Source organism: Maniola jurtina, chromosome 3 (assembly GCF_905333055.1).
Source record: "Maniola jurtina chromosome 3, ilManJurt1.1, whole genome shotgun sequence".
Classification (NCBI taxonomy): Eukaryota; Metazoa; Arthropoda; class Insecta; order Lepidoptera; family Nymphalidae; genus Maniola; species Maniola jurtina.
The window spans coordinates 8,062,278-8,076,865 of NC_060031.1; the positions used below are offsets into that span (position 1 = coordinate 8,062,278).

General features: G+C 34.3%; 1 protein-coding gene across 1 annotated transcript; it reads right to left on the reverse strand.

Moving 5' to 3' along the window:
- Positions 1-1,709: 1,709 nt before the first annotated feature.
- LOC123880878 (protein singles bar) lies at positions 1,710-11,971 on the reverse strand. The gene is made up of 4 exons (XM_045929252.1): positions 11,108-11,971; positions 9,148-9,330; positions 4,058-4,198; positions 1,710-1,922 (listed from the first exon to the last, which is right to left on the reverse strand). The coding sequence occupies exons 1-4, from the start codon at positions 11,249-11,251 to the stop codon at positions 1,845-1,847; spliced, it is 546 nt and encodes a 181-aa protein (XP_045785208.1). The 5' UTR covers positions 11,252-11,971; the 3' UTR covers positions 1,710-1,844.
- Between the last annotated feature and the right edge of the window lie 2,617 nt (positions 11,972-14,588).

Sequence of the window (14,588 nt, forward strand, 5' to 3'; positions counted from 1 at the left end):
AAACATACCTAGCTCGCATTGACAGTAATAATATACCTAATATAATTTTCGCATTTAAGTTCTGAGTGTTTCAAAACCTAGTGCACATATTAGAGCTCTGATATAAAATTGTAGTGGTACTTCAGTTCAAACGGTCAGGCTCTATTGGACAATTTTTTACAATGCAAAATTTCATACTGTAAAAAATACTATAACGCCAACATACATTCAAAATCGACTACTTAATTACGTATGATAATGATATTTGGCATATATTATAGGTACGAGTTTTAAATGCGCCGTTTCGCTTTTTCAATTGATAATGATTATATTTATAGCGCATCATACCTAAGTATACATATTATCATATGTTAAATACTTTTTTGAAGCGGTGGTGTAACTCGAACTTGGGCCTTTTTTTGAGTTTATTCAGGTAATTTCTTACTTATGAGTTTATTTAAGGTGACGCCCGCCACATCATTCACATGGATCTAGTTTTTCTCATTCCGAGGAAACTCCTTGGTTTTTTTTTTTTGAGTTAAAAGTAGTCTATGTTCAACTCCGAGATGCAAGTTAACTCCGACAACTCGGTTAAATAATTGGGCCGTGAAAAGTTGACAGACGGACGGATGGACGGACAAACAGACAGACACACTTTCGCATTTAAAATATTAATGTGGATTGAGACTAGAAGGATATGCTATCGTGAAGAATTTATATGGAATCGTAATGCGCGACGCGAATGGCGTTGCCTCGTGCCAGGTACGAATTAATTACGCACCAACTCCAGCGCTACCAAACCAAATTAGAACTAAAAACCTAAGAAATGTAAAAATAACACTAATTTTATACATAGGTAAACGCATCGGGTAAACGCTCTCATAAAATAATTTAAAAAAAACCTCCAGTTTAAGACAGATTACGAAGAAAAGTACCTAAGTAGAAAGTAAAGTGAAATAGTAAAGTAGTATAGATAGATAGAACACTTTATTGCACACAAAAACACATGTAAAGGATCACAAGTCACAACACAGAAAGAAGAAAACAGAAAGAACAATTGTGTGCAAAGGCGGCCTTATTGCTTGGAACAATCTCTACCAGGCAACCTAAGTAGGTATGTATCTAAGCTGAAACGCGCCTGAATTCTTTGAAACGGGTATTTTTGGATATCAGTGTGCTCTTGTCTCCTAATATCCTTCGAAGGGGGGCAGTGAATTAAAGGTAGGCACATTTTTACAATAGACTTAAAATACCTAATTAATGTCATCTTTACAATTTGGTATGGGTGTAATATTAATTTCATATCTAAGTAGTTATACAAAAGTAGAATTATTAATGTGCGTCCATATCTAGCTGCTTGCTAGCGATATGGTAATGGTTATTTAATTTTGTAATTAAGTGTAGACGTACATGATTGTACAATTAGGTAACAATTTTTTAGATAACAGCTGTAACCAAAAGCGACGAAGTCATAATACATAATTTCTAATTAAAACATGTGTTTATATTATTTATTTTGAATTTGTTAGGATATAGCCTAAAAACTTTCCATTCTGAGAGGAGATCCATGCCCAAAAATGGGCCAGTTAAGGGTTGATGATGATGAATGAGTTAAATCTTAATCATAATAGTATTTTGAATAGATACTTAGGCAGGTAATATATAATATAATTATCATTATAAATAAATAAATAACACACACTTAAATTTTATATTTGGCAATTTTTATTAGTTAGGAATGACTTAATTACTTATAAAAATATTAAAGTTACTTAATTTAACTGACATAATATAGTAGGTATAGTAATTAATTAGTTATTTGGTTTATAAATAAAATAATATTATATAAATAAATTAATTATCTCTCATCGTAGTCCTTTATGATATTTATACGATAAATAGGCGTCCACACCATGTAGAATGCCGACGATCACGCCGATATACTGAAAAAAACAAAAACAATATTTATATCATTATGTCGAACGAGATACATAGTATTATATTATGTACTTCTAATAAAACCATTTAATTAACCCTACCAATTCTGACATATTTATATTTAACCCGTCCCACTGTCAATGGCCACACAGACTTACTTACCTACTCTCCTTTATGTTAGTGAGATATATCTACCTACTATGCAATCTACCCTCCTTCATTCGCAGAACCTCCAAACATATTATATACCTACATCGATGTTATATATTTTATTATTGACATGACAGACAGAACACATGCTCTGGACCAGGTATAGTGGAGTAAACGAAGCATTTTCGTCGGAACTCCTCAGAAACAGCTCTGATTTTGATGATTTTTTTTTTAAATTCTTGTTTTTTATACATTATTTAAAATCAGAAACGTTTTGAAGCGGGGAAATAATTTTTTTATCCATATGTGCGATATTTATACACGAAGTCCAGAAAAACGCTACCTTCTCTTTGAGAAGTTGTAGAGGAGGTCAAATGCTACAAATGACCCCTAAACACTTATGGGCAAAAACCGCCCGTTTTTGAGTTATTGATCGTTTTCAGAAAAATACGTATTTGTTTCTTTTAAAATTCATTAAAAAAAAAGTAAGGCATATTGCCGACTTTTTATTTAATTTCTAAGTACTAGACATCTCAATTAATAATTGTAAATACTAAAATAAAAATAATCTTTTTAGGTTCCCCGGTTAGGGATCCAAGACTGTACCAGTTTCATAATTTCTATTGGGTTACTTTGCCAAAAATGCTATTTTTTTTAAAGTTACAGAAATTTTTGGCCTCAAAATTATTTGCAAAGCTTCTACACATTTTCAGCTATCTAATGATGTACAAAACTTTAAAATAAGTTGAAAATTAGCTAAAAAAACGATAAAATAATAGCACAAGGGAGAAATTTCTTAACGCTTAAATTTTAAACAAATCGTTCCTATCGATCAATTGAGCTATCCCGTGGCCGATTTTATGATCAAACTTGACCAGATCACATATTCACAGTAAACTGTTACCTCTTTCTAAGTAGAGACTACCTCTAAACAAAGAAAAAACTATTTGTTTAAAATTTAAGTGTTAAGAAATTTCTTCCTTGTGCTATTATTTGATCGTTTTTTTTAGCTAATTTTCAACTTATTTTAAAGTTTTGTACATCATTAGATAGCTGAGAATATGTAGAAGCTTTGCAAATAATTTGCAGGCCAAAAATTTTTGTAACTTTAAAAAAAAATAGCATTTTTGGCAAAGTAACCCAACAGAAATTATGAAACTGGTACAGTCTTGGATCCCTAACCGGAGAACCTACAAAGATTATTTTTATTTTAGTATTCACAATTATTAATTGAGATATCTAATACTTAAAAATTAAATAAAAAGTCGGCAATATGCCTTACTTTTTTTTTAATGAATTTTAAAAGAAACAAATACGTATTTTTCTGAAAACGATCAATAACTCAAAAACGGGCGGTTTTTGCCCATAAGTGTTTGGGGGTCATTTGTAGAATTTAACCTCCTCTACAACTTCTCAAAGAGAAGGTAGCATTTTTCTGGACTTTGTGTATAAATATCGCACATATGGATAAAAAAATACTAAAAATTATTTCCCCGCTTCAAAACGTTTCTGATTTTAAATAATGTATAAAAAACAAGAATTTAAAAAAAAAAACATCAAAATCGGAGCTGTTTCTGAGGACTTCCTAAGATTGGCTATTTTACGGCTTTATTTACTCCACTAGTAATGATTTATCTAGTTGTACCGGATTATAGCAAAATAAACTTGCTTAGGTATGTTACTTTTTTGGTACCAATCTAGATGCGATGATGGCTCCATTGAACGTCTAGTAGTTCAAGATAGAGTAGAGAGCACCAGAGCACGTGGTAGATCGCCCAAGTGATGGATAGACCAAGTGAGAGCTGCGATGGACGTCCACCTAAATAAATGCACTAGGAAGGCAGCCATAAGACCGGAATGTAGACGCATTATTCACAGCACTGCAGTGATGACCACGAACGCTCTGTCTAGAATGTATGTATTGACAAAGGAGACGATCTAACGCCTCTATGTATATGATGATGAGAGATGATCATTGATCAATACTTACATATACTGCAGTCATCGCGGGATAGGCAGCATACATATTGACGAGAGCATACCGTGGATACAGATAGATGTTCACAGCAACGCCCATGTAAGACGATGCCGACAAATACATAAAGCAGGCAACAGCGTTGAATACCGTCTCCTGTAAACAATATAATTATTTTATTATCCATTAGTAGGTTAGTAGATACTCTACCTATATAAAATTCTTCTCCGATATTTACAACATTTTACTAAAGTAAAAATTACGATACATACGAGAATCGATTTGTTAAATCTCTGAGTTCTGCCGTGGTAATCGAGATGGCAATTTTGATGACGAGATTAGTAGGTACAGTACCTACACAGTAAAACGACCCTTATAGTTTTTTGAGAGGTATTACAAAAAATATTCACGACCATTCGATAAATGTAAGTAAATATTAAAAATATAAAATATTGAAATACTACAATAACACTTAAAGCTAGCTAGCCTTATCTAATTGCAATTACTATACAAATCATGCCCGGGTTTAGTGGTGCCAAGAATACTGGCTGCATTTCCGCGCTAGCCAGCCAGGCTGATCCGTTGCGCGAAAAAATAAGCCAGCCCTTCTTGAAAAATTGAAAAATCCAACTTTATGCCCGAGAGGGCATCAAGTCGGATCAAGGCAGGCTGTGGTAATCGAAAGATTACCACAGCGAAAAATAAGTTTGGTTCGGGTTAATGATTCAGAAAATAGAAATAAATCAATGTATGAAATTAATTAATTGATTAATTTCACGAAATTATCTGACAATTTCTATATTAGTCTAAATTGTCACAAGTAAGTATCTATTACTTGAAATATGCAAAATAATTGAAGAAAATGGAAATACGTGATATCATAATATTGTATTGTTAATAACGTGATTCGATAGAGCATGGATAGAGTCCTATAGATACTGCTAAAGTACCACTTGAAGATTTCTAAGATTACCTTGCGCTGACGTTATTAAGGTTATCATTATGCACACTTTAGATCCTTAGATAACAGAAATTTGTCCATTAAATTTAACTTAGTGGATTAATTTACTACCTAATTGTTTTATTATTTTCCAATTAAATTATAGATACCTACGCTATATTTTGTTTTCAAAGAAACATACCTAAATACCTACATATCCGTTATATTATTACTTTTGCACCAGAGCGAGGTAAAGAGTATTTAAACACCAATATTATTACTCACACTCAGCATGAAACATTTTAAGAGTAGGTATTTCATTTGATTTAGGGATGATTCACATTAGACCATTCCGGGCATAAGCCGATGATCACGTCCGACTTCTGTATTTTGAAGCAGCGCGTACGAAGCAGACACAAAGTAGATATGTATTTTATGGCACAGCTGATGATTGACGGTTTGAAATTTTATAATAAGAAGCAGAAGGACACAGCTCGATTTTGTCACGGTCTAATATGAATCATTGCTCAAAGCCTTTCTTTTATTTATAATCTTTTTCCATCAAACGATCATCGTGACGACAAATAACATCTGTAAAATACTGATACTGAGTTTTAACATGATTTTATGTCGTTATCAGAGAGTTTTGTACAATTCTAAGCAATTTTCTTTCTATCAACGATATAATTTACTAACGTGTTATGTATAAATAAGTAGAGACACATTTTTCTATGTTATAGTTTGATAAAGAATGTAAACTTAGTACATAGGTATGTCTTGTAAAACAGTTGTAAACAATTGTAAAATAAACAGTTTTTCTTTCTTTTCTTTCTTTCTTGTAACTTTTTTAAATAATTAAGTAGAGATAGGTACCTATTCAACCAAAATGAATTTCCTAGCAAATACCGTAGTTACATGAACAACTCGTAAGTTCTACTCTCCTAAGAACCATGAAGTATCTATAATATATATATTATATCGACACCTCCCACGTAAGTTGTTGTATCCCCAAAACTACAACTTTTCAGTAGAGCGTTTTAAAGATATAAATTGAAATTAAAGCTCCATTTTTCAATATATTTTTGTGAAATTCGGTATTTAGTTATAGTTTACAGTACTTTAACATATTCTGAAAGATAATTTATAGAAATACTTCACATTTCTGAGATTTTGTTCATACAACATTTTACGGCGTGTTTCATCTTTGTAAAATGTTGTATAAGATACTTACAACAAATTACGCTGGAAAAAACGGGTTGAGTGTCATCGTATGTGTTAAATACAACAGTGTACGTCGTTTAAAATTTAAAAAAAATGTAGTATGTGTAGTCCGAATCATCATTTCCAACCAATGGATGTCCACTACTGGACATAGGTCTCTTGTAGGGACTTCTATATGCCACGGTCTTGCACCACCTGAATCCAGTGGCTCCTTGTGACTCGTTTGATGTCGTCTGTGCACCTAGTGGGAGTCTGTCAACGCTGCGCCTACAGTGCGAGGTTCCAGCACCTTGGGACCTCAACGTCTACGGGTCCTTTGAATTATGTGCCCCGGCCATTTACACTTCAGCTTCGCAACCCATTTATGCCCGTTACTCTGATTTTCCTACCGATATCCACATTCCAGATTCGATCACGTAGAGAAACTTCAAATATAGCTCTCTAATTGCCCGCTTAGTGACTCTGAACTTTCTTATGAATTCCATTATAATATGTAACCATATTATCTCGGATCCATAATATGTCATCACTGGTAACACGCACTGTTCGAAGACTAATTTAGTTTCCATACGCTGCCCTGTTTCTTGAAATTGCACTTACCTACCTGGTCCAGGTACTTGTTCTAGGCTCACACTTTTCTATAATTTCGAGTGCAGAGCCCTCAACGATTACTGGGTGGGCCGAGACATAGGAATTAGACATAATTTTCGTCTTACTCATGTTCATTTTCAGGCCCATCTGTTGTGAAACTTTGCAAAGGTCATTGAGCTGTAAATGTAGAAACTCTGGGAAACCTAATAAAGTTTCCCAGAGTTTCTGCGATAGTGACTATGTCATCGACAAATCGAAGGTGAATTTCTTTTGATGTTAATGTCAAGTTCATTCCAATCCAAGCTTAAAGATAAGGACGTGTTCCAAACATGTTGGAAGACATGGTGTTTTCGTACAGGATTCTATTTCAGCATTTGTATGAACAGGCAGTTGTTTCAGCATCTCAATAGCGACCTTAATACAGCCCCAGTTTCCATCAAATCAAAAACTTTCTCATAGTTTACAAACGCTTAGCAAAGAGGCAGATTATTATAATAGCCTTCATTTATATTATGCATAACATGTCGCAGCTTATGAATGTGACCTATAGTGCTTAAGCTTTTTCAGAATCAAGCTTGTTAGGGATGCTGAAAGTCATCGAACTTATTATTGTGACGATTCATAATGACTTACGATAACAACAGCTTATAGACATGGCTTAGCAGCGAGATGAGTCTATGACTCTTCTTGAGTAATGTTTGTAACTTTATAATTTCGTTATGCAATGAACTAGATTATTTTAAATATAAGATTCACTAACCTTTTGTGCCCACATTGCAATAAATAAACCATAACTTATTATTTATTACGGCGTTATCGGGATTGAAAATCCCGTCATGGTGATTGGAAAATCGCTGAAAGACCTTAAGTACTGGTTTGCCACCCACTTTCAGGAATTCTACTGTGATTCTGATATCACCGAGCGAATTTTTATCCTTGAGTTGTTTGAGAGCCATACTTATCTCGTATAAACTGGCATCTGGGATATCTTGGGTATAGTGTCCCGTCAATTTAGCTCTGGGATCTTTAGCCAAATCTTCAACAAGTCTTTGTATTGTGGTGTCTAACTGTCCATAGAACTTCTCCACTTATTTCAAGAGCTCAAGTTTAGCTAAAATGAGGTGTTGTCAGTTTTTTGTCGTATCAGCAGGCCCTGTTTAGTAGACAGATCTTTCGTGAATACTTTTGAGTTCCTGTTCCGCTCTATGGTATCTTTAAAACGAAATTAAAGATCCATTAGTCACGTGTTTGTACAATAGAGATCTGCCAGTAGATAGGTGCATCTGCTGAAGACTACAGTATCATTTCTGGCCTTTTTCTGGCCATGAGCTTTAAAATCATAAAAAAATATTTGTTATTTTTGGACGATAGGCCGTAAAGAAATTGGACTTCACCACCTGGCAGGTTCTACCAACCTATTTATTGGAAAGGTAGGCTCTGAAATAATATATTGTAGTAGTGATTTTTTTGTTAATTATATGGTAACCTAGTGGTATGATGAGCCGATTAGTTATTTCATTTACTATCATAGGTTTACATCGCCATCAAACTAAATTTTAACATAGTTTTATTGTATACAATGTCGTATGTAAGAAAAAAAACAATGTCATAGCAACGTAAAATATAGCATGTAATCATACAACAAAATTTTGAGAAATAAATGCCGAAGTAAAATGTTGTATGTATCACTTAACACAAAATTTATTATAATTCTGCAACGTAAACGGTTGTATGTCATCATACATAACTGTTTTTGGGTGTCCTCAACGACGTAAATTGTTGTATGTAATCTATACAATAGTTTAGCTTGGCATCACTATTAAATTACTAAAATACGATAATAAAATAAAAAATGCAAACACAACCGTGACATATCAGTGTCTTGAGTTACAAACATTTCATTTGAAGTCCGGCGTGATCTGTTGTATCTGTTACATACGAGGCGCAAACGTGCGACTTCACCCCACATAAAACGTTGTAAAGGTCGATATGATATTTTACGTCGTCCTCGTTTGAAAAATACAACATTATACGCCTCATAAGTACTTTAAAAAACAACATTTTTAGAATTTTTTTTAATTGAACATATAAAATAGATGAAAATAGACATTGTTATGTAAAAAACGCAAAATGGCAATTTTGTGGCTTACAACAACTTACGTGGGAGGTGTCGATATATCTATATAATAATAGTCTACACCTAAAATCAGACCAGCGATTTTGAAGGAATCGATATACATTGGGTTTTGAACTATAGAAAGAGATTATTTTTAAAAGTTCATTTAGTAAATGAATTTTGACTAATAACTTAGTAAGTAGGTAGGTATTTCAATATTATTCTATCCGAACTTACAAAAATCGACTGACGTATTAAATGTTGTGAGTTCGATGACAGCACATAGCATGTGATGAGGAGTGCTGTGGTGAGAAGGCAGGCAGAAGCGGTGGTGAGGAAGCCGTGGAACGCGGAGCCCATGCTGCTAGCTTCCGAAAGCCCATACTTCACTAACAAGCTTTGACACAGACCGCCTAGCATCTGAAAAAAAAATCGTGTTCTTTACCTATCACACTAATATTATAAAGGCGAAAGTTTGTGTGTATGTGTGTGTGTGTGTGTGTGTGTGTGTGTGTGTGTGTGTGTGTGTGTGTGTGTGTGTGTGTGTGTGTGTGTGTGGCTGAAATTCAGAATGGAGATAGATAATACCCTGGATTAGCTAGCACATAGGCTACTTGTTATCCCGGAAAATCAAAGAGTTCCCACGGGATTTCGGAAAACCTAAATCCACGCGGACGAAGTCGCGGGCGTCAGCTAGTAGTAGTAATAAAAACTTTGTATGTACTTACTTACATCTAAAAGTAGCTCGACCCTCACCGATATTTTATTTAGTTAAGTATTCGAAATTCGAGTAAGTTCTACAAAACTCGTTCAATTTAAATGATTAGTGGAATGGAAGTTATAAATCCTTGGACTGGAATCTAAGTATATAACTAGTTTCGGAGTAACTGTAGTTTTGGCTAATTATGGACGAGTCCCCAGTGGGAATATATGTTATTCCATTAGTCACAAGACTCACAAATGTTGCTCAGTCTTAGAATAAATTTTGAACATTCTTATCGTATTTTGATTATCTATCTTTCGAATACCTACTTATTTGTTTTAAATCTTGCATTGTAACGTATTTTTTTAGTGTCAATTATTTATTTCTCCCTACCGATTCTTGTCGAAATCAGCACACGAATTTCGTGCCCGTAACAATAGGTACTAATCTTGCTTTACCTGCTCTCTCTCGAGGACATATGGATCTACTGTTTATCCTAATCCTAATTAATTAATATTATAAATGTGAAAGTGTGGATGTTTGGATGTTTGTTACTCAATCATGCAAAAACTACCGGACGGATTTTGCTGTTTGGAATGGAGATAGATTAACCTGGATTAACACATAGGCTACTTTTTACCCTGGAAAATCAGAGTTCCCGCGGGATTTCGAAAAACGTAAATCCACGCGGACGAAGTCGCGGGCATCAGCTGGTAAAATAATAAATTGATGTGCTATGTACCAACTGTATACAACTAATATAGGTAGACTAAGTCAAGTAGGTACCTATCTATAGGTAGTTAGGGTCTTCTTTGGAACTCTGAGATCGAACTATATCCTAAGTTCTAATGCTGCTGAAATAAAGTTCCCTATGATAATCAAACATTTAATTATTTATTGACTTTATGTTAATTTACTTGAGGTGAAACTTGAAATGGTATGTAACTATGTAGGTTCCTTAGTCCCTGAGGCTTGCTGATAATAGATTTATTGTTATGATTAGTACCAGCTCTTATCTAATTATTCATGCACATACCATTGTTAGTGAATAGATCACTCAAAAGATATCTTTTACTTTGTAAATAGGTACACAGTATCGAGTACCTATACCTGCTTATTTACCTTCCTATATTATGTTTAGTGTTTATCTACCTGTGATTAGTGAACTCATATTTCATGAAATATTCATCAAGACTTCACCAAGAATTAAATTATACTCGCAATGACTGTACAGATACTATATTTGAGCAAATAATGTACTTATTTACTATCGAAACATACGGCGAGCCGACGAGAGATCGACAATGGAGGGAATAGAGAAGACGGTCATTTCTAACATTTAGTAGGTAGGTAATTCATTCGTATGTAGATAAAGGAACAGTGGAAAGAATACTTAAACATAACATTTAATGTTATTGCACTCAGCAACTCTTTAGATGATAACAATGAACTGTTCTGTTCAGAATTTTCTAAATATACTTAGTAGGTACTTACGGCTTGAGCTAGTTTTATAACGCCGTGCTGTGAAGTCAAATACCCGAAGTTGATGCACTCGCAACATCTGCAGCAGCAGCACTTGATTCCTTTACCACCACCGCCCCCCGGAGCCACTCGCACTATAGTAGGTCCTCGAGTCATTGTTTACAAACAAAAATATTTTCGAAACTGAATTTCCGTTCGTGTGTTTGAATGAGACCGCGTCCATACACAAAATGAAATATTTGAAGTTTTTACCGAAACCGACGGGAAATTCAGGAGAGTTGAAACATTTCACCATTCATACATTAGTATTAGTCACGCAATATATTTAGGTGTTTGCGTCTGCGCATCCCGTAAAAAGTTCACTGAACCCACCCCTTAACCCAATTGTTAAACAATCTAATCACGCAAACTTTCATCTAAACTAGTGAACGTATCCAATAGATAGTTATTTTCTAAACTTTATCAGTATTTGCAATTCGTATCTTTGCATGAATTAATGAAAATCTTTATCGCACATCAAAAAATAAGTAACTATATAGTATTAACACAAAAATAGCAAGCATAGGCAGCCTTATTGCTGTGATATTTGTATCTATTGAATAAAAAAGGTTTATCCTTTCACGAAATAAAGAAACACGTCAGGCACGTCAGAACAATACCAGGATGAGATCCTAATTTGAGTCTGTCCGCGTCGCGCCTGCGGGCACGTGGTAAAAATAGTTCCCGCACGAGTGCGATGCGGAGGGTGACCTTCTATTTTAGGGTTAATATTTACCTACAGCTTGGTGACCTTTATATAGCACACAACCCATAGGCATAGTTAAGCTCGTTTTCATTAGGTAGGTAGGAACTAAAAATGCGAGGCGAGTGATATAAATTCAAACATCTATTTAGGGTTCCGCATCAAAATGGTAAAAAAGAACCCCTATGGTACGGTGGTACGAGTAAGTGCTCAAACATTCGCGCTTCCTGAACACGCTAATCGAAATGAGCTTGACAGTAGGTACTTAGACGCCTTGTTAGACGCCCTGCGCCACACCTGCGTGGCGCAGGGCATGAAACAGAGCGTTGATTTGGACACTTACTCGTTTATATACTTGTTCCTAAATTTTATAGTCGGGTTTGGAAAACGCATTCCACGGAGAATAGTCGGCAAGGAACTATCATCAACTTATCATTTATTAGTATTAGCTAAGACTTTTTTTAATCATTCGGGCATTTTATGCGAAACGAATGAATCATTGAGGATAATATGGAGGTTTGAATAAATTTCTACTATCTAATAATAATTGGCTGCACTGAAAAATAATTGAAACTACCTATGTATCAGAAAGTACCTATCTACTATTTAATTTGACCTCAACGGACGAACGGACCCACGGACAGCGGAGGTTGGCGTCCTTCAGATACGGAACCCTAAAATATCAAAATGGCCGCCATGAAAACTAAAAAAATTAAAGTATCACCGTCTTGTACGATGGTACGGAACCCATCGTGTGTGAGTCCGACTCATATTTTTTGCATATTATGCATCGGTACGTAATAGAAGTTGGTCTCTCTGTGCGTCATATTTTTCAATGAGAGTTCCCATTAATCAAATAATGGTAGGAGGGTTCTTGGGATTATAATGCGGTGGATTCCCAGCTCTTCCGCATAGACAACACTAAGGACCGTGCTAAGGATGCTTAGGTTTTTAGGGGGTCAACGTTGATTAAAAATCGCAATCGATTGATATGCGTTGTCAAAACTAGGCAACAGTGCCCCGCCAATTAGAATAGAATAGAGTGGAGTGGGATGGAGTGGAGTGGAGTAGAATAGAATAGAATAGAATATATTTTTATTCAAGTAAACTTTTACCAATGCTTTTGAATCGTCAAAATAATTTACCACTTAAATTACCAATTAAATTGGTATGTGCAATTTATGATATAAATATACTTACTTATCTTAATAAATTTTATTGAGATATCTAGGTCTTCAATGAAACAACAAATCTCATTAGAATTTTACTAAGCAAATATTACTAAATATAAAAAATAAATTATCAGAAAGTATCAACTTGCATTGTCTATCGACAGATGTTATAAATATTATATTAAGTATAAAAATCTTATTTTATATTTATTATAGTTTCTACAACAATACAACATTAAATAGGTGGGTACCTACTGCCTATATTACACTTTAGCCATACACCTAAATATTATAATAGGTAACCAACGTCTTATACTATCTAGGTATACCACTTACATGTGACCTAGATAAAAGCTTTATAGTAATATGGCAAAGGTAACGCTATGTTTAAATTCTTCAATTTAAAACAAAATATTGATAGGTATTTTTAATACAAAACATTTTAGTAAATAAAAATTCCTCACATTCACGACAAAAATCACGATCCTACGAGTGAGTAGACGTACATTCTTATTTTTTTTTTTATATAGACATGTCAATCACGTATAAATTATAATTAAAGGCTCAACATATTACATTCATATTATATTCGTCATAATAGTACTTAATTACGCATTTCATATTAACACTATCTGGGATTAGTCAACAAGTAAACAAGTAGGTACTTCCTATTCTTAGAAAGCTTTAGGTACTTAATAGAATACTACCTACCCACTTCTGTGACATGTACATAACCATTTCCACTAATGCATGATGAGCGTAATGAAAACATAAAAATTAAATACTTAGTATTATAGGTGTATGTATGTAGGTAGGTGTAACGCAAAGGTAACGTTATTTAGATCTTCATCTATGTACGTAAGTAGGTTGTCGTTACCACCAATATTTTAGGTATAGTAAACTACTGAACACTCAGAGAATGAAGTTAAGATATAGTAAGATACCTATCACACTATAATATTATAAAGGCGAAAGTATGTGTATATGTGTGTGTGTGTGTGTCTGTGTGTGTATGTTTGATACTCTTTCACGCAAAAACTACTAGACGGATTTGGCTGAAGTTTGGAATGGAGATAGACAATATCCTGGATTAGCACATAGGCTACTTTTTATCCCGGAAAATCAAAGAGTTCCCACGGGATTTCGAAAAACCTGAATCCACGCGGGCGTAGTCGCGGGCATCGGCTAGTTTAAAATATGTTAAAGTTAATCTTATACCGTTACAACCTATACGCAACGGTATATATGATCAGCGGAAAAGTTTGATAGATACGTAGAACCGCATTTAATGATATTATGACGTCTTACCGATTGCACATTTTTGAGAGATACACTGTAAATATGTATTTTGATATCGCTATAATTTAGGTATCATGCATTTTCGGTATCAATGGATGAGGGTACCTATAATATTTGGTTTCATTTGAATAACGCTACAGCTACAGTTTTGTCTCGATTCTCGACTGCGATCTAAGAAGGTTGATAGTTAACACCTATACTTACATGAATGAAACTACTTATCAGATATTTAGTTCATATCGTGTATTTTCGTTACCGAAATAAGATTGCGATCAAATAA

Coding starts and splice junctions, on each gene's coding strand:
- LOC123880878 (XM_045929252.1), bottom strand. CDS start 11,251: ATGACTCGAGGACCTACTATAGTGCGAGTGGCTCCGGGGGGCGGTGGT. Junction 9,331..11,107: donor TTATAAAACTAGCTCAAGCC/GTAAGTACCTAC, acceptor TTTTTTTTTCAG/ATGCTAGGCGGTCTGTGTCA. Junction 1,923..4,057: donor CCGCGATGACTGCAGTATAT/GTAAGTATTGAT, acceptor TGTTTTTTTCAG/TATATCGGCGTGATCGTCGG.